This window comes from Pan paniscus, chromosome 1 (assembly GCF_029289425.2).
Source record: "Pan paniscus chromosome 1, NHGRI_mPanPan1-v2.0_pri, whole genome shotgun sequence".
NCBI classification, from domain to species: domain Eukaryota; kingdom Metazoa; phylum Chordata; class Mammalia; order Primates; family Hominidae; genus Pan; species Pan paniscus.
This window is the reverse complement of record NC_073249.2, coordinates 142,789,312-142,814,863: the sequence shown is the minus strand read 5'-3', so window position 1 is coordinate 142,814,863 and position 25,552 is coordinate 142,789,312. Positions and strand designations below refer to the sequence as shown.

General features: G+C 34.4%; 1 protein-coding gene across 3 annotated transcripts in view; it reads left to right on the top strand.

Annotated features, from left to right (window-relative positions):
- Window positions 1-25,552, top strand: part of PRKACB (protein kinase cAMP-activated catalytic subunit beta) — a 161,259-nt gene that overhangs the window by 50,896 nt on the left and 84,811 nt on the right. Inside the window, exon 1 of one of the 3 annotated variants that reach the window (XM_034933959.4) lies at window positions 16,133-16,461. The exons of the other annotated variants lie outside the window; for them this stretch is intronic. Coding sequence (XP_034789850.1) covers window positions 16,275-16,461 — 187 coding nt within the window. The 5' untranslated portion in view covers window positions 16,133-16,274. Of the gene's footprint in view, window positions 1-16,132; window positions 16,462-25,552 lie in introns of those variants that run through there. 3 annotated transcript variants of the gene reach the window in all.

Here is a 25,552-nt window from a genome sequence, read left to right as displayed (position 1 = left end):
AAAAAAAAGATGTTTTAGCATACAAGATTTTTAGACAGTATAGGACACATAGAACTGACAGCTTTCATGTTGAAGAACAATATTGTCTTGATTTCACTGGAATTGTTCATTTGGGTCTATAGCATTCTGTCCAAATTGCAGAAATTGATTGTTATGGCATACCCACCATTTTCATGCTCATATGTTATAACAGAATAGTTTTTAAAAATCTTGTTTGAACAGTTTGGTTGTTTGCGTGCTTCCAGTGTTTAGACTTTTAAAAAACGATTTGAAAAAATATGATATTGAAGTGTACTTTGATTTTTTTAATTTAAATAAATAATAGTCATATATTTATTAATCAGATGTATTAATGTAATACAGTTTACAAAGAAATTTCATGTATATTCTCTTAGTTGAGCCATACACAAAACTAGTGATATAGTCAGGGAAGTTATTAATGATCTCGTTCAGCAGAAGAGGAAACCAAAGATTATAGAGGTAACTGATTAGTTTAAAAAGTGGCATATCTGTCAGCATTATGTGTGTTCCTATTGCCCAGTTTTGCCCATGTTATTTTCTGTGATTATAGAAATGTTTGATGTTGGCACTGTCTACACATGTAGCCATTTAGCTACATGTGGCTGTTGAGCACTTGAAATCATGGCTCATGTGACTGAGGAACTAAATTTTTAATTTTATTTAATTTTAATTTACATAACCATGTGTCACTAGTGACTATAATATTGGACAGTGTACCCTAGACTCAAACATATGAATAAAAACAATTTGAATTCCTGGAAGAAAAATTAGAGAATACTTACCTTTCAATGTACAGCATATGTTTTGAGCAATTGAATATTCTTACATTAGAATTGTGAGATTAAATAAATTTCCATATCTCTTTTTATGTTGAATAGTAAGATCATTGTTTTTGCATATTGTATTAACTTACTGCTTAATATTCAGCACAATTATAAACTTTTTTAGTTTACTATACTTTGAGATATATATTACTATTATAATTTTAGGTATTCTGGTGAGTTCAAGGATAAAAAACATGGAGTGTAATTGTGAAAATTTGTTTATGTATTTGAAAATATATCAGTTTGCCAAGAGTGAATCAATTTCATATTAATAATGACACCATACTTGATAGTAGTAATCATGAAATTTTGTATAAAAATTACATTTTTTAAAGAAATGTATGCATGTAACTTTTTGTCTCATAAAGTACTGTGACAAAAGTACTACAACTTTACTGTGGATTTACTCAGAAAAATGTATGTCAATTTCACACTGAGATTAAGGTGAAGCATGTTGAAAGTAAAACTTTTATCTTTTACATTTTTTATTTCTAAATCTATTATTAAATTATTAAAATCAGAAGTGATGAGATTAGCTTCTAGTTCCAATTAAGATGGAGTAAGTAAATGCACATCACTCTATTCCTCCCACTGATTATGCCTAAAAAAGATTCTGAACAGAATACATAAAGTAGCTGTAGAAAGACTTTGAAAAGTAAATATAGCAGGAAGATTGGAAAGGGAAATCAAAACTTGAAAAGAGATAAATACAGTAGTGAATTTCCTGCTTTTAGCAATTTCTTCCTACATCCTCCAGCTTAGACTCAAGGCAGTCAGAATTCCAGAACTGTACAGTGGATTCAGACAGAAAATGCTATGGCTCACGCCTGTAATCCCAGCACTTTGGGAGGCCCAGGCAGGCAGATCACGAGGCCAGGAGATGGAGACCATCCTGGCTAACAGGGTGAAACCCCATCTCTACTAAAAATACAGACAATTAGCTGGGTGTGGTGGCGGGCACCTGTAGTCCCAGCTGCTGGGGAGGCTGATGGCATGAACCCGGGAGGCGGAGCTTGCAGTGAGCCAAGATCGTGCCATTGCACTCCAGCCTAGGCAACAGAGCGAAACTCCGTCTCAAAAAAAAAAAAAAAAAAAAAAGAGAGAAACTCTCTTTCTCTAATGAGAGACCCTGTAAGGAAATCCCTGGTGACAAGGAAAAAAATGAATGAAATTCCATTTGTTTGTTTGTTTTCTGGTCTTGCTTTGAGACAAGATATACTCCTAAAACTGCACTCCTGTGTCAGTGGCAGTAGCAACAATGACCAAACAAGTACCTCAAATTATGAGAAAGAATGGAGACAACCCAGAAAAGAGTCAGTGAATTAGAACAGAAGATCAGGAGAAATTGTCTATTGTAAACAACAGGAAAACATTTGTTTAATAAAGGGAAAAGAACCTTAAGAATCTGTAAAACAATATAAAAATGTCTAACCCTACAGGTCTTTGAAATCACAGTAGAAGAGGAAAGAGATTGCTGCAGAAATTTCTAAAAAATTGAATATGTAATGGCTGAAAACTTCTCAAATTTGGCAACTGACATAAATTTACAGATTGAAGAAGCTTAGTGAATGCCAAGAAAACAACATCCAAAGATATAACCAAATTACTGGAAACCAAAGAGATAATTCATCAACAGCAGTGCTGCTTTAAAAGAAATGCTAAGGAAAGTTATTTAAACAGAAAATAAGTGATACCAGAGAGAAACTTGGAACTTCATGAAGGAAAGGAAAGCAACAAAAATAATAAATATCTGGATAAATATAATAAATTGTTTTTTCTCCTCTTAAGTTCATTAAGATATGTATAATGGTAGAAATAAAAAGTTAACAATATTGTCTGTTGGGGTTTCCAATGTGTATAGGTCGGAAACAACTAATAATATGAAGGAGAAGACTTTAAAGAGAACCAAATGTCTGTAAGGTTTATAAGTTACCCATGAAGTGATAAAATTTTAATTCTAGCCAGGTGCGGTGGCTCACGCCTGTAAACCCAGCATTTTGGGAGGCCGAGGCAGGGGGATCACCTGAGGTCAGGAGTTTGAGAACAGCTCACCAACACGGAAAGACCCCCATCTCTACTAAAAATACAAAATTAGCTAGTCGTGGTGGCGCGTGCCTGAAATCCCAGCTACTCAGGAGAATCGGTTGAACCCGGGAGGCAGAGGTTGCAATGAGCCGAGATGGCACCACTGCACTCCAGCCTGGGCAATAAGAGCAAAACTCCGTCTCAAAAAAAAAAAAAATTCTAAGTAGACTTTGAAAAATGAAGTACGTATACTGAAATCTCTAGAACAACATCAAAAAAAGGGAAAAAAGCAACTCTGCAAATATGCAGATGTTCAAGTAATTCAAAAGAAGGCAGAGAATGAGAAATGGAAGTGAAAAACAGAGAGAAGAGACTCCATTTTCAGCACTGACATGTAAAGAACCTAGAATCTACCACTAGCATTCTTACAAGATAAAGCTAAAAAATTGAGAATCAGTGTTTTGTTGTTTTTTTCCCCCCATCAGAGAACTGAGATTGCAGGGCAACCACTAGCCTGAAATCTGGAGAGAAAAGCAAATCCAGAGACTCATGGCCGAGATCTGCTTACCTAGAGCCAAAGCCACTGGAGCCATAAATTGGTGGGAACATTTAAATGATAGTTTTGACAAACTGCTGGAGGCTGAGTGTAGACTAACATGGGAGTGTGACACCTCTGGGAGCAGCAGTCTTAGGGAGGCCCCCACACTTTCATGGGTTTTGCTTCTATGTATTTTATCAGGTACTTCATATTCTCATGAAGATCCTGGAAAAGGTCCCCTCGTAGTTCTTGCAGAGGGAGGGAGGGTAATCATTATGAAATATACCCAGAGTATTCTCCAACAAAGGTCTACTCTGTAGGGGAAAATATATTATTAGACCCCTATCCTGGTTTGGGGAGGGCATTTCTCCCACTTCAGCTCACTCTAGCCTTCCTGTGTCGGTTTCAGTGGGGGAAAATGTATACCACTGGAGAAATGCCCATGAAGGTCACAACTCAGAGAAAATAGGCAAAGTAAAAAATAAAGGTTTAATCCTAAAATTATAGACTGTTTTTCATTCCCCATACCTTACTACCATACCAACAGAGCTCTGGTATAATAACAATGCATTTCAGCTGGAAGAGCTGCAAGAATGGACTCTTTTCTGAGGAATAGTACTGAGATAAGCTCAAAGTCAATGGATGAGACAAACATAAGGATACTAGAGGAACTTGAAGTTTCTGACATCTATAGCAAACATTAAACACAGCTTACCTCCTGGCCAGATTAACAAATCCACATCATATGTTTACCTTTGTTCTTATTACTCAATGCAACATGGTGAACTTTCAACAAAAAAAATTAGAAGGCACACCTAAAGGCAAGAAAAAACAGTCTGTAGAGATAAAGCAGGAATCAGAACCAGACTCAGATGTTACAGATATGCGAATTATCAGCTAAGGAATATAAAAAAACCATGATTAATATGTTAAGGGCCATAATGGAAAAAATAAACATCATGTAAGAGCACAGGAGATACATAAAGCAGACAGACACTAAGAAAAGATCAAAAGGAAATGCTAGGCATAAAAAACACTATAACAGAAATGAAGAATGCCATTGATAGGCTTATCAATAGAATGGGCACTGCTGGGGAAAGAATCATTGAGGCAAAAATAGGTCAATAGGAACTCCCTAAAGTGAAATATAAAGAGAAAAAATAATGAGAAAACAAAAACAGAGCATCCAAGAATGGTGGGACATTTTAAAAAGGTATATGATTTATCTATCATTGGAATACCAGAAGAAGAAGGAAGAAAAAAGAAGAAATATGTGAAGTAATAATGGCCAAGAATGTTACAAAATCAATGACAGACTTTAAAATATAGATCCAGGAACCTCAGAAAATCTCAAGCAGAATGAATGATAAATTAAGTAAACCATGCACATTATATTTTAAAACTGCAGAAAACCAAAAACTAAGAGAAAATCTTGGAAGAAGCAAGAGCTTGGAGGGGAAAATAAAAACTTACCTATAGAAGAACAGAATAAGAATTATGGCAGACTTCTCATCACCATGCAAGCAAGAAAAGAGTAGAGTAAAATATTTTAAAAGTTGAAAGAAAAAAAATACCAACTGACCTATAATTATATATCTGTGAAATTAACCTTCAAAACTGAGGGACAAATAAAATAAATACCTTCTCAAACAAATACTAAGGTTATTCATTGCCAACAGACCTGAAACTCAGATCTACACAAAGAAAGGAAAATAATGATAAAAGGAAAAAAATGAAGGTAAAATAAGGATCTTTTATTTTTCTTATTCCTCATTGATCTAAAAGAAACTGTATAAAGTAACAGTAGGAACAACATGCTGGGTAATAATGAAACAGGAAGTTTTCCCTGATGCCTTCGTGGTGGTGGGGGAATTGGAGTGCTGGTGCTGGAGCTAGTTGGCGGCTTTGGCCAGCTTCACTTGGCTTTACTCTGCTTCACTTGGCTTTACTCGGCTTCACTCGCTCAGATCTGCTGCCCTCTACCCCTTGCGGGAGGGGGAGCACAGCTGAGCCAGTGCAGGAGCCAAGACGAGTGCTTCTGGGCACTGCCAGGAGCCAAATTCCATGCGGGCCATGGCAACACCTAGTGAGGGAGTACCTGCAACCCCTCAAAGCCCCCGAAGTAATGTTACAGTCAGTACTCTTTTAGCTTTGCCATCCATGGATGGCTTAAGTGTTTAACAGTTCAGTGGACCCTTTGCCTGTTCACAAGTTCAGAGAGTGTGATAGCCTTGTGTATCCTGAGCTCTTGTCCTGCATACAGGAAAGATTAGGTTGCATGAATGAATTGAAGGACAGTAAGTGTGGGGGATTTTATTGCTGATGGAAATGGCTCTCAGCGGGAAAGGGAGCTGGAAAGAGGATGGAGTGGGAAAGTAGTCTCCCCTTGAAGTCTCTCTGGCCAGACTCTTCTCCGAAGTCCCACTGTCAAGCCATTCCTCTGAAGTCAAGCTGCTTCTCTCCAACGTTCAGCTGCTGTTTCTCCTCTCCATGTTTGGCTGCTTCTCCTTCTCTGCCAGCTGGGTCAGGGGTTTTTATGGGTATAGGATTTGGGGCAGGGCAGGCCATGGGTGGTTTTGGAAAAGGCAACATTCAAGTGGGAAAACAGGAATGTATGTTCTCACTTTGGGCCGTGCTTCCAGGCTTGAGGATGGGGCCTTCGCTGGGGACCCTGCCCTTTTCTGCCTAGAATTTTTCTGCCTCCTGTTCCTACCAATAATACCATATGGACAAGGGAAATGAATGACTGCAATGTTAAAAGAGATAGGAGAAAGTATTTGGGAATACTCTATTACAAAGTACCTGTACTGCAAAGAAAACAGTGTAGTGTTATTTGAAGGTGGACTTAGATTAGTTAAAAATGCATACTGCAAACTGCGGGACAACTAAAAAGGATTCTAAAAAGAGGTATAAGGGAAATGTTACGAGATAAGATTAAATAGAATCATATAAAATGTTCATTTAAAACCAGAAGAGGAAGAAAAATAGGACGGGGAAGAAAGAATAAAGTCAACAGTTAGAAACAGTTACAAACAAGGTGGAATATAACTATGTCAGTCGTCACTTTAAATGTGAATCGTGTAAACATCCATTAAAAGACAGTTCAGAGTGGATAAAAAACGAAACTTAGTTTAGAAAAGCAAGACTTTCTCCCATCTCTTATGACATGGCAGTTATTCATTTTCCTTGTCCATATTGAAATTATCACCCAGTATGTTGTTACTATTGTTACTTTAAACAGTTTCCTTTAGATCAGTGGGGAATATGAAAAATAAAAGATCCTTATTTTACTTTCATTTTTTCTTTTATGATTTTTTAAGGCAAGCTATGCACTGTCTGTAAGAAACCCACTTTAAATATAAAGAATAGGTAAGGTAAAAAGGAGCGAGATGGAGAAAGATATACCATATAATCACTAACCAAAAGGAAGCTGAAGTAGCTATATACATTTCAGAGAAAACAAACTTCAGAGCAATAAACATCAGGGATTTAAAAAGGTTGGGGGAGCATTACATACGTATTTGGCAGTCAATTCTCCAAAAAGTCTTATCAATCCTAAATATATGAACTTAACAACAAAGTATCAAAATACGTGAAGCAAAAGCTGACAGAAGTGAAATGAAAAACAGCCAACTCCACTATTATACTTGAAGACTTCAACACTCCTCTTTCAATAATTGATATAGATTAAGCAGGCAGAAAATCAGTGTAAGTAGGTAATTGACCTGAGCAGTACTATCTATTTGATGTAATTAGCATTCATTAAATGCTCCATTTAACAAGAGCAAAATATACATTTTTTTCTTCAGCTTATAGGAGCATTTACCAAGATAGACCACATTCTTGGCCATAAACCACATTTAACAAGTCTTTTAAGATAGTAATCATGCAAAGTATGTTCTTAGACTACAGTGGAATTAAACTAGAAATCAGTAACAGGAAGAAAGCTGGAAATTAGTTAAAGAACATATTTCTAAATAACACATGGGTCAAAGAAGCCTCCAGAGAAATTTTAAAATATTTTAAGCTAAATGATAATCAGAGTACAGTTTATCAATTTTTTTTTGCAATTTAGTAAAGGCAGTGCTTAGGGGAAATTTATAGCCTTAAATGCAGGTTCTAGAAAAGAAGAAAGATCTAAAATCAGTAATAAAAAGTTCTACCTTAGAAAACTAGAGAAAGAAGAGCAATTTAAGCCCAATGCAAGCAAAAGAAAAGAAATAATAAAAATTAGAGCAGAAATCATTGAAATGGAAAACAATAAATTCAACAAAACTAAAAGTTATTTGAAAAAAATAAATAAAATTGATAAAATTCTAGCCAGGATAAGGAAGAATAAAAGAAGATAGAAATTACCAATATCAGAAATGAAAGATGGATCTTTTTCACTGAAGCATCCATGGGCATTAAAAAGATAATAAAGGAATACTATGAAAAACTTTATGCCCCAAAATTTGATAAATGAAATGGACCAATTCCTACAAACTATCAAAACTTACACAAGTGTAAATAAATCTGAATGCTTCTATAGCTTTTAAAAATTGAATCGATCATTTAAAAATTATAATTAATAATTTTCAGAAAAAGAAAGAATCAGGACCAGATGAATTCACTGGTGAAATATACAAAATAAAAATCAGTTCTAAAATAACAAACAACCCTATTAAAAAGTAGGCAAAAATCTGAATAGCCATCTTATTAAAGATATAGATGTCAAATAAGTATATGAAAAGATATTCAATATTATTTGTCAAATTGCAAATTAAAAACAATGAGATACCACTGTACACTTACTAGAATGGCTAAAACCACACACACACACACACACACACTCACACACTCACTCTGACTGCCGATTGGTGACAAAGATGCAGAGCAACATAAACTCTTTTTCGTTGCTGCTGGTAATGAAAATGGCACAACCACTTTGGAAGACAGTTTGGCAATTTCTTGAAAAATTAAATATAGTTTTACCACACAATCCAGCAATCACACTTGTAGGTATTTAACCGATTTAAAAACAATATCCACACAAAAACCTGCACATGAAAACTGCACATTATAGCTTCCTTCATAATTGTCAAAAACTGGGAGCAACCAAAATGTCCTTCAGTAGGTGAATGGATAAACTGTGATATATCCATTGACATGGCTAGGCTTTGTGTCACCACCCAAATCTCATCATGAATTGTAATCCCCATAATCGCCATGTGTCAAGGAAGAAACCAGGTGGAGGTAATTGAATCATGGAGGTGTTTTCCTCCATGCTGTACTCATGATAGTGAGTTTTCACAAAATCTGATCTTTTTATAAGGGGCTCTTCCCCTTTTTGCTTGGCACTTCTCCTTCCTGCCACCTTGTGAAGAAGGTGCCTTGGTTCCTCTTCACCTTCTGGGGTGATTGTAAGTTTCCTGAGGCCTTCCCAGCCATGCTGACCTGTGAGTCAATCAAACCCCTTTCCTTTATAAATTACCCAGCCTCAAACAGTTCCTTATAGCAGCATGAAAACAGACTAATACATCCATATGATCAAACATTATTGAATTATATAAAAGAGCTATAAAGCCGTAAAAAGACATGGATAAATTTTAAATACATATTACTAAGTGATAAAAACACTGAAAAGTCTGTATACTTTATGATTGCAATTATATGACATTCTGGAAAAGGCAAAACTCACCAGTGGTAAAAAATATCATTAGGTGCCAAGGTTCAGGGAAACACAAGGGATTAATTAGGGTTGTAAAATTATTGGATACATGGCATTATGCATTTGTCCAAATCCACAGCACTTACAGCACAAAGAACAAGTCTTAATGTACGCAAACTTTAAAAAAACTCATTTAGAAGGTTGATGGATCTGAGGATGGAATGCAGGAGGTGAAAAAATAATATAACTGTAGTACAAATGTATGAAACAACCTACTGAAGCAAATGGAGTTGAAATGTGTTGACTTAAGTTACCTTGAAAATAAGTGGAGTCCGTAAGACTGGAGGGAAAAGAGTACTGTAGTCTAGTTGATAAAGTTATTTTCCATGGGAATAAAGTTGTTAACCTACCTACCAGGTTAACAATTCTGATATTTCTATATGTATATACTGAAATTGAACAAGTAAATAAGTTGATGGTGGATGGTGGGAGCCAGGTTTCTCTCTATTGGAGTAGGATTTACAGATAAGTAAGGGGAGGCAGCTAGAAGAAATCATGTAGTAATGCATTAGAGTTGGAAACCAGAATGAACTCATGCTTTGCTTATAGACACAGTTACATATGGAAATACTTATAGATAAGGGAATAGGCAAATGTTAGTATACACGTATATTTCCTTGCTCTCAGAAAAGAGGGCCTAGAAGCAACAACACCCCAGTAGATGAATGTACCCACTTGCCAGATCTTGATTTCTAAGACCATTCTCCAGTAAAAGGAACTAAGGCTCCTTGGAGAAATGGATGATTCTAAAAGGGCTGGGGCAGGAAATACACAAAGTGAGCATGGGGCATCTTGCAGTGCTAGAAAGTAAGGATGTGCTCAAACACATACACATGTGTACACACATGCACACATACACAATGATAGAGATATATCAAAGGGACATAGGAGGAAGTTGATGGAGCTTCCCATGGTCAAAATGGAATAATTTGACCAACAAAATAAATAATGTAATGTTGTATAAATGCTACAGGCACTAAAAGAGTAATAAGTGTACATTAGAAACAACTTTATTACACAAAGTTGACGACTTAGTTGAAATAGACCATTTCTTGAAAGACACAAACTACTAATATTCATTTGAGATGAAATTGATAACTCAATAATACTCTGTTTATTGAAGACATTGTATTAGTATTTGTAATCTTCAAAAAAAAATCAAAAACAAAAACGAAAAACAAAACACTGTCCCAGATAGTTCTGGGAAATTCTACAAAACATTTAAAGAAGAAATGATACCAATTCTCACAGTTTCTTCTGGAAAAATATAAGACAGAATACTTCTCAACTTATTTTGTGAAGCCAATCTTAACCTGCTACCAAAATCATGCAAAGATGGCACATGAAAATAAAACTACCAAACAATGTATCTTTATGAACACAAACAGAAAAATCCTCAGTAAAATATTAGTAAGTTGAATCCAGCAATATATACAAGGAATATTACACCAAGACCAAAAGGTGTTCATTCTGATAATTCAAAGCTGGTTCAATATTTGAAAATTAATCTGTGCAACCCACCATATTAGTAGACTAAAAGGTAAAAACCACATGATTTTATCAACAAATGCTGAAAACACATTAGGTAAAATTCAGCATCCTCCTAAGATAACTCTTCACTAACCCAGGAAAAAAAAAGGAAACTTTGTTATCTCAATAAGGGGCATCTACAAAACAGCGTCTACAGCTAACATTTTAGTAGTTAATGATGAAAAACTGAATGCTTTCTTCCTAAGACTTGGAATAAGGCAAGAATGTTCATTGTCACCACCTTGTTCAACATTGCACTGTAATTCTTGACCAATGCAATAAGGCAAGACAAATAAATAAAAGGCATACAGATTAGAAATAAATAGTTCCTGTTGAAAGATGACATGACTGCCTACATAGAAAATTCCAAGAAATCTATAAAAAGAAAGTCTCCTAAAACTGAGTTTAGCAACAATAATATATAAAAATAATATATAGTAGCAATGCACAATGTATTAGTTTGGTACAAAAGTAATAGAGGTTTTTGCCATTGAAAGTAATGGTGAAAACCACAATTACTTGTGTACCCATCTAATAAAACATTTTTAAAGAACTGTTTACAATAGCTCCAATTTTTAAAATACTTAGGTATAAATCTAACAAAATTATGTGCAAGATCTGTGTGTTGAAAACTGTAAAACACTGATGAAAGAAATTCAGAAGACCCAAGTAAATGAAGAGACATGCTATGATTATGGATTGAAAGACTCAATATAGTTAAGATGTCATTTCTTCCAATAAACATAATCCAAATAAAATCCCAGCAAGATTATATTTGTAGACATAGATAAACTGATCTTAAAATTTATATGGAAAGGTGAAGAAACTGTAGTAGCCAAAACAACTTTGAAAAAAAGGAAAAAGGGCCGGGCACTGTGGCTTACGCCTGTAATCCCAACACTTTGGGAGGCTGAGGCAGGCGGATCACGAGGTCAGGAGATTGAGACCATCCTGGCTAACATGGTGAAACTTTGTCTCTACTAAAAATAATTAAAAAATTAGTTGGGTGTGGTGGCATGCATCTGTAGTCCCAGCTACTTGGGAGGCTGAGGCAGGAGAATAGCTTGAACCCAGGAGGCGGAGGTTGCAGTGAGTTGAGATGACACCACTGCACTCCAGCCTGGGCGACAGACTGAGACTCCGTCTCAAGAAAAAAAGGAAAAAAAAATAGAAGATTTACACTATCAGATTTCAGACTTACTAGAAAGCTATGGTAATCAAGACAGTATAGTATTGGTGAAAGAATTGACACATATATAGGTCAGTGAAAGAGAATAGAGAGTCCAGAAATAGACTCACACAAATATGGTCAATTGATTTTTGACAAAGGTGCAAATGCAATTCAACAGTAAATGGATATATAAATTGTGGTAATTCCATACAATAGAATTTAGCCATATAAATGAGTGAATATTAAGATACACAACATAGATAAATCACAATTGCCATACTATACTAAATGAAAGAAGCCAATCTGAAAAGGTTGCATAGTCTATAAGTCCACTTATATATAACATTCTGGAAAAAGCAACACTATTACCCTAAAACCTTTATTTGAATAGCAGGAGTTATAGTCATGTCATTTGTCCTCTACATGGAGCAAATACATCATTTACACATTAAATATGTTTTCATGTTTTTCTTTTATTTAACCTTTAAAGTACATAGTTCTGCTTGGCCCCAAGATGATTGTAAGAAACATGGACAATGAAATTGTATGGCTATAGGTGACCATCTTAATTAAAACCTTCTCATAGCAGATTTTCAGACCTGGGACAATATATCCAAGAATGAATCTTACCCACCACTATTTTTTCACCCCAACTTCTTCACCCTTATTTGGAAAATAACTGCATTTAAAAATAAAATGTTTACTTCATGTGGTAATCAGTGTCTTGCAGTACAAGAAACCCTGATCTAGGAGTTTGAAGACCTAGGTGACTTTGGGCAAGTCACTTAATGTTTATTTTTTGCATCTTAAAATAAGGATAATAATACCTGTGCTGCTTACTTTATTTGTAAGGATCTCAGGTGCATTACAGTAATTTCACAATGGTTTTACAGAGTAAATCACTTTATATGTTGTAAAGTGCTTGGTAAATGTGTCATCACTATTATTAAATAAAAGAAACCAATATTTTGTGGTATTTTGTGGCAATTAAAGCTGGTTCAACTCTGAAAATTTCTATAATTTTAAAAATTAATGCAGAATGAAGGAGGAATAAAATCAACCTCATGAAGTTGATTACTCTCTAGTTTTAAAATCTTATTTAACTACAAGATAAGCTATTCTGGTAAATTCTGGGTGCATGGCGAGACATTTAGTGCGAATTAAAGTTGTGGAAACACCGCTAGGAAGAATAACAAGCAATATACTTCTTAAAGTTAATTGCAGTTATGAAGGAATTCATAGTTTTAGTTAAAACTGCAGTTGTTTCTTTCTAGCAGTAGATGCCAGTAGAGTTCTTCTTTTTATTTTTATTTTTTAATCAAAAATCAAATATCCGAAGCACTTCTATAGCAATAGCTTCCTGGTCACATTACCACATATAGAAACATTGCTTTAAATATTAAATATTCTATTTTCTGGAGGGACTTGATAACAAATTGAAACAATTTTATTTTTAAAACAGTGCAGATTTAAAATACAGTGTTTTCAAGATACTCATCTAGTGAAGTTTACTCTTTTTGCTTTAGTAATTTTGTTTTAAAGCTTATGCATTGTTTTAAATAAAGTAATCTTAGTGTTCTAGTTAGGAATCTGCAACTTCTGTACTTGAGCAACATTGAATATAAATAAAAAATCTGGCTAGATGTGTTAAAAATGAATACGGTCCAGCTGAAATGTTAGGATTAGTTTGTGTATTTGGCAATGGAATACCATGAGTGTAATACTTTGGGGAGGTTAATATGTCAGAGAGGTGAATGATTAAAGGGGGTAATTGGAAGCGGGGAAAACAAGAAGTTAAGAAGTCCACATTGGCGCTGAGTAAAAATGTAATTCAAAGAATGAATAAAATTTAGTAACAAATAGAGAAAAAAGGAGAAGTTCAATGATAACAGTTCTATTACTCTTGTCTCTATATATGAGCAACTTGGTGCTTCTTGGATTGTCTATAAATATGGTCCCATCATAAATAAAATTCAAACATTTTCAAGTATTCAGTGATTCTACTTAGACCTTTAAATTGTTAAAAATGAGTGAATACTTTTTTCTTTTAACATATGTTTATTGAGTATGTAATACATGCATTTCATTTATGAATTCAAGTAACTCACAATTTAGGGTCATATAAATTCATAAACAGTACCTTTTAACATAATATTATGAGGTCAGTGAAAACAAAGCAGCAAAGTTTGTTTTTCTAGGAAGTATGTGGCAGACTTCACTGAAGAGGTGACATTTGAACTAAGCCTTGAAGATGATTAGAATTTCCTTCAGTAGAGCAAATCAAGGGAATTCAGTAATTGTATCCACTTCTTCCCTTACAGAATCAGTCCATGCTCTGTAGATATTTATTGAAGACTACAGACATTTAATAAGTGTCTGTTTTGTGTAAGGCACTACCAGATGTTAAGAAACAAATTATTGTTATGCACACATAATATTTATACATAAAGCTACAAATTTAAGAATTTTGTCATATAGATGCTGTTGCATATTTGTTTAGATTGATATAAATTTTATTACACAAAACAAAGTATACAGAAATGAGCTGTTACATGGCAAAATTCATTGGTCAGTGTTTTGTTAACTGTTATTCACACATAATATTTATACATAAAGCTACAAATTTAAGAATTTTGTCATATAGATGCTGTTGCATATTTGTTTAGATTGATATAAATTTTATTACACAAAACAAAGTATACAGAAATGAGCTGTTACATGGCAAAATTCATTGGTCAGTGTTTTGTTAACTGTTATTCACACATAATATTTATACATAAAGTTATAAATTTAAGTTTATCTTATAGATACTGTTACATACTTGTTTAGATTGATATGAATTCCATTACACAAAGTATACACAAATGAACTGTTAAATGGCAAAATTCATTAATCAGTGTTTTCTTATTGGCCTTTTATGTAGTCCTAATTTGATTACATTATTGTTCCTATTTATTTTACTTACCAGTATTGTTTCTATTTTTTATGTTTGTCAAACAGTTGGCAGTAAATCTGAAGTAAGATTTTTTTAGATAGATTGTTTTAGATAGACCTTTTTCTTTCTTTCCTTTCCTTCCCTTCCCTCCCCTCCCCTCTGCTTCCAAAGAGAACCACGGAAATTTCTTATCCTTTAGTGTCAAAAAACAAGTACTCAAAATTTTTGTTAAATGCCACAGGTTACTTTCTTTCCTAAAAATTGACAAGGCAAGTTTTACTTACTTTTAATCAAAAGAGATGTTTTGGCCAGGCGCGGTGGCTCACACTTGTAATCCCAGCACTTTGGGAGGCCAAGGTGGGTGTATCGCTTGAGGCCAGGAGTTTGAGACAACTCCTGGCCTGGCCAACATGGAGAAACCCCATCTCTACTGAAAATACAAAAATTAGCCGGGCATGGTGGTGCGCGCCTATAATCCCAGCTACTCGGATGTCTGAGGGGCGAGAATCGCTTGAACCTAGGAGCGGAGGTCGCAGTGAGCAGAGGTCGCAGTGAGTGGAGGTCGCACCACTGCACTCCAATCTGGGGGACAGAGTGAAACAACGTTTAAAAAAAAATAGAGAGGTGTTTCTAAGTGAGATCACTAAATCAGGGGTTTAGGTAAGTAGTAGTCTTCAGTGGTAAGGTTTTAAAATCAACATGTCTCAGCCAACTAGAAGGAACTTTTTTCTCTCAATTGAAATTTCTTGCTATGGTGGATTTTATATAATTTAAATCTTGTATTTTGTTCTTTTCAAATTTTAGAATGTTTTAAAATGTACCCCTGGTAATAGACATATGTCAGCAGATTATAAGTTTGATAAGCAATACTGACATACTAAGTGTATGTAGTTCCTGTATGTATTAGGCCTAAATCAATGAATTAGAAACATTCAATTTTTTAAAGTGCTATTTCACATTGTTTTATTTATACGTGTTATAAATTTGTTTTGCAAGAGTTTTTTCATACCCATTTCATACTAGTTTTTTTTAATGAAAAGTTAGCTGCTTATAAGGATTCATAAAATCTGTATATTAGTTGATTTCCTAGAAAAAATACAACCTGTCTTTAGCATGTTGTGTTTGGAGGACAGCTTGGCCTTCAGTTGTTTGCATAGACTTGTCATACATGTTTAACTAGTTTTCTTTTTAAAAAATGTTTAGCCTACTATATATATAAAGCTTTATATTTAATGCTCTCATTAGCCTATATATTAATATTAAAACACCCAAACATAAAGCCTTTTAGGCAGATATTGCAAGTTTTTAAAATCCTCATCTCTAGCTGAAAAGTGTTTTGCTAAGAAAAGCTCAGTAATGTGCTGTTTTATATTAACAGGAAACAGAACAGCAGTAGTGGTTTGAATACCCTGCAAACAGGAAGTTTGACACATGCATAGCTCTTAGCTTCTGTGTAAGAAGTTGTGAGCTCCTTCTGGAAACATTTGCAGTTACATTAAGTAAAGTGTAAATGCACATGAATGGCAGCTTATAGAGAACCACCTTGTAACCAGTATACAGGTACAACTACAGCTCTTCAGAAATTGGAAGGTTTTGCTAGCCGGTTATTTCATAGACACTCTAAAGGTACTGCACATGATCAGAAAACAGCTCTGGAAAATGACAGCCTTCATTTCTCTGAACATACTGCCTTATGGGACAGATCAAGTAAGTTTTGTTTTTTAAATGATACATTATAACTAGCAACTAAAATGGTAATTGGAGTTTTACAATCAAACATAAAGAACCCTCTTTTGTTTGTTGTTTTCTGATTTTCACAAGGACATTTTGCAAGATGAAGTTGAAAGAATTCCATAAAAACTTGATTATAAGTTGAGCTGAATCATTCAGCTTTCATCATTGTATGGTTTTATTTTTGACTAAGTTCAATATCAGTGACAAGATTTTCTATAAAATTCTTACATCATTTCTAATGTACTTTTTTTTGTTGTTCTTACATAAAAATGAAATACTTAAGTTTCAGAAACAACCATCTGTTTACTTCTTAAAATGTCTTGTATTTATAAGCTTTAAACTTTGAAAGGTGCAACAAGACTCTTGAATTTATAATTACATTTCTATTGTGTTTGCCATGGTTTTATTTTTAAATGCATGTGAGAAAGTTATTTCAGTTTTACAAACAGGAATTTCTAAAATAAAACATAATTATTCTATCTAAATTCTTACACTTATAACATTATGGATATCAAAAACTTTATAATTATATTTTATGTTATTTATACATATGACTCAAATGCAGGAAAAAGTTGGTTATGCATGAATCACATTCTTTCAGGCATGTTAAAATGTTTGAACTTGCAGCTTTGCTAAAATGGTGCTGGGGAACCATTTTTGGTGCCATACACTCTAAAAGATAAATTGCACATATAAACAATACTAGTGCCGCCATTCTACATCTCACCTTGGACCCTCCTCAAGGTATTTCTGTGACTCCAATTAGAGGAACAATAGAATTACCCTTGAAACTTTTGCCCTCTTTGGTGTGTTTGTTTGATCATCAGATAGCACTAGGGTTTGACTCTTTCTGTTTATGTATTTGGTAGCAGTCAAGGAAGAAAACTCAGTTTAACAACCACAACAGCAAAATCAAGAATGGCTTACAAAATTTACTCCTAGGTTTATACAGCACCTTGACAGTGTTATAGAAGCTTATTTGAATTAATTTTTTACTAAATCAGAAATTTTTTTATATTCTTCAAACTATTTTTGGGAGATTGAGGAAGAACATGTATTTGTGCATTTTTTCCACTTAAAAGGTTTTGGGTTATTTATAGTCTTTACTGTATAGCAAGTTGATGGATGAGGAATATGAATATATATCTTCAAGTTAATGAACTGTTGAATATTAAAATAGTGGTATAATATTAAACTTTACCATGTAACAAAAGCTTGTTAATTATTGTCCTTGCCCTATTCTTTTAAATTGCAGTCTTCTAAATCCTTTTGGAAATTATTTTTACACATTTCAAGTATGTTTTAATTTAAAGTTAAATGAGGAATTAAGACAGAATTGAATTAATTTCTGTTTCATTAATACCTGCTCCTCATATAGTGGGTGTTTAGTAAAAGTGTCTCAAATAAATGAATGTTAGGGGTTTTTAATAATTAAAAGTTATGTTTGAACTAGACTTTCACCACTTTTTAAATGTATGGGACCTGTGATGCTTTCTAAAACATATTTTAAAATCTAGTAATGGAAAATAGTATCATGAGCCATGATTTCTATGGGATAAAATGCTGGGTTTTTTTTTTATTGTGAAGTCAAAACAAATAGGATTCTTGTACACAAATAAAATTAGGAGCAAACCATGTAGCGCTGCAAATAATATGCATGATGTAAGAAATACTTAAAGAGTAACTGAATGTTCATTAATTAAGCATTCCTCTACTTGACTCTCCTTTTTATATCCCCAAATACCATAATAGAGATAATAATTTTATGTCTAAGGATGAGTATGGTAGCATGAAGCTATAATTTCCTATTATGAAATGTATAATTGTAGAGGAGAAAACACTGATAGAGCTGAAATAGAGGAATCCGATCATTTCAAAATTCCAAGGTTTATTTTTGTGTTGAAAACACAATTTTTATTTATTTGGCGAATGAGTTATAGAAGGAGTTCTGACTGTACAAAGTTTCATATGAACCACATTCTTCAAAGCTACTTAAAGCAGTTTACTTGCATGACTCATTTGACAAGGGAATGTAATGTCTCCTGATGATAAACACTGAATATGTTTGTTCCTAAAGTGTTTTTATAATGAAATAAACTAAGCATAGAAACTACATCAATTTACAAAAAAAATTCATAAACCTTTGTATAAAGATCAGTTACCAATTTAGGAGACATGAAATGCAGCATGCTTCAATCCAAGTTTCTTTCGTGTCCAGTGACATTATGTATAGGAAGAAACACAGAACAAAGGCCACATAGTGGTCTCCAGGTGTTTCATCTTTTACTATTAAACTAAGTAACAGAAATTCCTGTTTGATTAAATAAATATGTAACAGCTAATTGCATGCACATATAAATACATGAAGTTCAAAGAAAAGCATGGAGGAATTCTGCTTTTTGTTCCAACTCAGAATGAATGAGAGCATTGACATGCGTTAAGTTCTCTTCCTAGCAAATTTATTATAGTTAGCTTTTTAATCTTCCTTTGATCATAAATGTGTAGAGTTATACAATGCTGACTTAATGAAGGTCTAACTACAGTATTTTAAGAAGCAAATAGGTCAATACCATCAAATACTTTTTCTTTCTCTTTTCCTATGAATTGACAGGCTATTTCTCTTGTAAATACAAATCCATTTTAGTAAATCTTAGATTTAAATATATTAAACAAATGAGCAGTTTTGATTATGGATGTCCTCTAGCAAAATCATAAAGTGGTTACAGTAGACCACTTCAGTCAGTTTTACCTTTACAAATTTTATACAATCTCTCAGACAGTTTACCTCCTATTTGTTAGCCCATTGAATCTGTATCATTTTAACTTCTCAGCTAAAAGACTTTCCACCTTTGTATCAGCTTTTTCCACTTGAAACTATTCCATAAGCTTCTTGATAATAGTCAATTTCTACTCATTTGGTAAAACTTTTTTGAGTATTTACTATATCGTAGTAAGTAAGCAAGTTTCCAGGAAAAATAAGATCTAGTTCTTACCCCCAAAAAGAAGAGCAAACATAATATAATATTCAAGGCATAATGAAATAGTTGCTTTAAAATGTCTAAGCTTACTGTGGAAGCTAAGTGTAAGAAAAAAGTTGTTACTAAAGAGAAAATGGGGGACTTCAAAAATATTAAAGAATGAATAGAATTTTGAGACCTAGAGAAGAAGGTTATTTTAAGAAAATAACATACACAAGTATGTGAAAATATGAACATTTAGAACTTACTTAAAAGGTTTAGTAAGATACTGTCTAGAAAATTAGGTTCTGGATTTAAACTTTAAAAGTTTTCTATTAGACATCCAGAATTTTGTACTACGCTGTATTAGTGGGGAGCCAATGCAGTTTTTTAAAGTGGAAAATAATATAATGCAACCTTTGTTAAAAGAGCCTAAAGATTTTACCTACCATAATACAGGATAAGTTAACTTACTTTACTACAGGGAAATGTGTATAGCTACTATACATCTTCCGTTTTTGCTGGGCATTTAATTAGAACTAACACTTTTGACGTGACAGTCAGCATGGCAATGAATAGTCAGATAATGGATTCCTTTTACAACAGTGCTTGTTCAAGTTGCTGCTTCTGTCTGGAATTCTCTTTCTTCACTTCTACCAGTGGTGAGATTTGCCCATACTTTAGGCATCCTCTCAGGTATCATCTCTGTAACAAAACCACCAATGCATCCTATTCATCTATCCTTCATCCTTATTAGAGTCTGTGCTCTTCCTTATGTTCTTATATCATCTTATACTTAACTTTTATTGTGGTTTATTTATAGTATTTATATGGTATAGTTTGTATACTATATATATTATAATTTATAGTATTTAAAATGTATTACTATTAATCCTTATGTATCTGTCTCTCATGTTTGATTTTGAACTCCTTGAAGGCAAATAACTTGTCAGTTTATTTCAGTATTACTAGCATAATTTTCAATAAATCTTGAGTTATTTGTTAAATTAACATTAAACATCACTGCAGTATTACACAAATGAGCTTCTTACTAATTTGTGCTATTGTGATCTTTGCAATTTATTTTAAAAGCCCATGGCCATTAACCAAAAGCAGTCAAATGCTGACCTGGCTCTAGTAAATACCAATTTTCAGTGTTACCTGTGTATTTTTATCATGATTTTTAATAAAAATTTAAGTAACAAGCAGACTTTATAGTAAAACTAAAATAGTTGGGATATTAAATGATGTTGAAATCAGGAAATCATTCCATGAGCCATTTAGCAATGCAAGTACTATATCAACTGTACTAACATAACGAGAAGCTTTTACTTGCTTGTGCTTTGCAAAAATAGCCATATGACAGAGTTAGAAGACAGCTTGCTACTCAAAGTGTGGTCCCTGTCCAGCATTATTAGCATCTCCTGGGAGCTTGTTAGGAGGAAGAATCCCAGGTCCCACCTAGACCTACTTAGTCAGAATCAGCATTTTAACAAGATTTCCCAGCTGATTTATATGCACATTAAGGTGTGAGAAGCACTTTTTCCCTAATAACATTTTAATATGATTTCCAAATGTATATCTTCACTGGAGAAAATTTTGAAACTACAGGAAAAAACAAAAAGGTAAAAAAAAGTATACATAATTCTGCCAAAAGGTAATGACTGTTAATTTTTGTATATATACTCTATTTTGTGTATAGACACACAAATTTCTACCAGCTCCAATTTTTTTTTTTTTAAACAGAGTCTTACCGTGTCACCCAGGCTGGAGTGCAGTGGTGGGATTTCGACTCACTGCAGCCTCTGCCTCCCAGGCTCAAGCGATCCTCCCATCTCAGTTTCCCAAGTAGCTGGGACTATAGGCATGTGCCACCATACCCGGCTAATTTTTTGTATTTTTGGTAGAGGTGGAGTTTCACCATGTTGCCCAGGCCGATCTTGAACTCCTGAACTCAAGTGATCTGCCTGCCTTGGCCTCCCAAAGTGCTGGGAATACAGGCCTAAGCCACTGCACCCAGCCCAGCTCCAAAATTTGGATCTTTCAAAACATAATGTTTAGTTAACATTTTTCTTTATAAAGAATTGTTCTACAATACTATTTTGTATTAAATCATAAGGATATACTATAATTTATTTAACCAATCATTGGCCATCTAGGCTGTTTTTAATGTTTTGCTATTAAAAAATGCCATGATAAACATCTTTATAACTAAACATTTGTACATATTTAGGATTATTTTTATATTTTATAGGATTAATTTGAAGAAGTTACGACCATTTTAAGGCTTTTGCATTAAATTAATTGAATCCCAGATAAACATGCATATCTTTTTGGAGTTAATTATTATAATAATTATTTTTTCATAGATTATAGCACTTGAGAATGTGTGAAAATAATTATATAGCTACTATCCTTAATGATATTTTTAAAAACAAATTTAAGGCCAGGTGTGGTGGCTCACGCCTGTAATCCCAGCACTTTGGGAGGCTGAGGTGGGCAGATCACTTGCAGTCAGGAGTTCAACAACAGCCTGGCCAACATGGTGAAACCCTGTCTCTACTAAAAATGCAAAAATTAGCCAGGCTCCATCTACAGGTGTGGTGGCGCACACCTATAATCCCAGCTACTTGGGAGGCTGAGGCAGGAGAATCACTAGACCCCAGGAGGCAGAGGCTGCAGTGAGGTGAGATTGCACCACTGCAGTCCAGCCTGGGTGACAGAGTGAGACTCTATCTCAAAATAAATTAAAATAAAATAAAATAAACACATTTAACATTGTAAAATTTATTCTCAAAACAGTATATTGATATTTTTAAAAATTAAAAATATAATGGCCCATTATACTTCCTTCTGTTACAACTACCAGGGTCATGGTAAGAACATTATATGTTTGTCCCCTCCAAATCTCATGTTGGAATGTGATCCCCAGTGTTGGAGGTGGGGCCTAATGGGAGGCGTTTGGGTCATGGGGGAGGATCTCTCATGAATGGCTTGGTGTCCTCCCAATGGGTAATGAGCTGGTTCCTGCTTTTGTTTTTTTAAAACAAACATGGCACCTCCCCCTCTCTCTTGCTCCCTCTCTTTGCCTGTGACATGCCTGCTCCCTCTTTGCCTTCTGCCATCATTGAAAGCTTCCTGAGGCCCTCATCAGAAGCAGATGTTGGCAGTATGCTTCTTCTACAGTCTGCAGAACCATGAGCCAAAATAAATCTCTTTATAAATTATTCTGCCTTAGGTATTTCTTTATAGTAATGCCAAAATAGACCAGTCCATAACAAAAATCTGAATGTGAAAAATATGGATTTGAGAATTTAACTCCATTCTTAATAAGTTGACACTGGAAAGTTTATTTCTTCCTCCCTCCCCCTCAGCTTTATTAAGTATACTTGACAAATAAAATTGCGTATATTTATAATGTACAACATGATGGTTCAATATAAGTATACATTGTGAAATGACTAAAACAAATGAATATCCACCTCACATAGTTACTTTTTCATGGCAAAAAATTTAAGATTGAATCTCTTAGCAATTTTCATGTAGTCATACCTCAGAGATACTGCAGGTCCAGTTCCAGACCACCACAATACAACTAAAGTCACAGTAAAGCAAGTCACACATTTTTTGGTTTCCCAGTGCATTTAAGTTATGTTTACTCTGTAGTCTATTCAGTGTGCAATAACATTATATCTTTTTAAAAGTACATATCTTAATTTGAAATTATTTTATTGCTAAAAAAATACTAATGATCATCTCAGCTTTCAGCATTTCCCAATTTTTTTTGCTGGTGGAGGGTCTTGCATTGATGTTTGCCTGCTGATTGATCAAGGTGATGGTCGCTGAAGGTTGGGATGGCAGTGGCAATTTCTTAAAATAAGACAACAAAGTGACACACTTGACTGACTCTTCTTTTCATAAAAGATTTCTCTGTAGCATGTGATGTTTTTGGTAGCATTTTACCCACAGTAGAACTTCTTTTAAAATTGGAGTCAGTTCTCTCAAACCTTGTTACTGCTTTACCAACTAAGTTGATGTAATATTCTAAATTCTCAGGTGTCATTTCAATAATCTTCACAGCATCTTCACCAGAAATAGATTCCATCTCAAGAAACTACTTTCTTTGCTCATCTGCAAGAAGCAACTCCTCACTCGTTATAGTTTTATCAGGAGATTGCAGCAATACAGTCACATCTCCAGGCTCCACTTTTAATTCTAATTATCTTGTAATTTTTTACCACATCTGCAGTGACTTTCTCCACTGAAATTTTAAACCACTCAAACGCATCTATGAGAGTTGGAAACAACTTCTTCCAAACTCCTGTTGATGTTGATATTCTGACCTCCTCCCATAAATCACAATGTTCTTATGGCATCTGGAATGGTAACTCCTTTTCAGAAGGTTTTCAATTTACTTTGCCCAGGTCCATCAGAGGAATCACTATCTGTGACACCTTTAGCCTTATAAAATATATTTCTTAAATAATAAGACCTGATCCATGCCTGCAGAATGGATGTTGTGTTATCAGGCATGAAAACAACATTCATCTCCTTGTACATCTCCATCAGAGCTCTTGGGTGATCAGGTGCATTGTCAATTAGCACTAATATTTTAAAAGGAATCTTTTTCTGAGTGGTTCCCAATGGTGGGCTTAAAATAGTAAACAATGCTGCAAACAGATATGGTGTCATCTAGCCTTTCACATTCCATTTATAGAGTACAGGTAGAGTAGATTTAGCATAGTTTTTGAGGGCACTAAGAGTTTCTAAATGGTAAATGAATATTGGCTTCAATTTGAAGTCACCAGATGTATTAGCCCCTAGCGAGAGTCAGCCTGTCCTTTGAAGCTTTGAAGCCAGGCATTGCCTTCTCTCTAGCTAGGAAAGTTCTAGATGGCATCTTCTTCCAATAGAGCACTGTTAAGTCTGCATTGAAAATCTGTTGTTTAGTCTAGCCACCTTCATCAATTATTTTAGCTAGATCTTCTGGATAACCTGGTGCAGCTTCTCCATTAGCACTTGCTGCTTCACCTTGTACTTTTATGTTATAGAAAGGGCTTCTTTCCTTTAAACCTCATGAACCAACCTCTGCTAGCTTCAGACTTCTGCAACTTCCTCACCACTCTTAGCCTTTATAGAATTGAAGAGTGTCAAGGCCTTGTTCTTAATTAGGCTTTGGCTTAAGGAAATGCTATGACTGGTTTGATTTTTCCAGACCACACAACTTTCTCTGTATCAACAATAAGGCTGTTTTGCCTTCTTATCATTAGTGTGTTCACTGGAGCAGCACTTTTAGTTTCCTTCAGTAACTTTTTTCTTTTGCATTCTCAGCTTGGCTGTTTGGTGCAAGAGGCCTAGCTTTTGGCCTGTCTCAGCTTTCAACATACCATCCTTACTAAGCTTAATCATTTCTAGCTTTTGATTTGAAGTGAGAGATGTGCAATTCTTCCTTTCATCTGAACACTAAGAGGCCATTGTAAGGTTATTAATTGGCGTAATTTCAGTATTGCTGTGTCTTAGGGAATAGGAAGGCCCAAGGAGAGGGAGAGAAATGGGGGACTAGCTGGTGAGTGGAGCAGTCAGAGCACACACAACCCTTATCAATTAAGCTCACCATTTTATTTGGGTGCAGTTTGTGGTGCCCTAAAACAGTTAAAATAGTAACATCTGAACACAGATCGCCATAACAGATATAATAATAATGAAAAAGGAAATATTGTGAAAATTATTAAAATGTGACACAGAGACATGAAGTGAGCACATGCTGTAAGAAAAATGGCACCAATAGATTTGTTTGACACAAGGTTACCCCAACCCTCAATTTGTGAAAAGTGCAATATCTGCTGAGTGCAATAAAGCAACACGCAATAAAATGAGGGGTGTGCCTGTATTAATGCATTATTATTAACTGCAGTTACCATTCTATACGATGAATCTCCAGGACTTATTCATCCTGTCTAAGTGAAATTTTGTACCCTTTAGCCAACATCTCCTAAATCTTCCTTCCCTGAACCCTCCCATCCTTCAGCCCCTGACAACCAGCATTCTATTCTCTACTTCTGCGATTTTGATGTTTTTAGGTTCCACATGTGTGACATTATGCAATA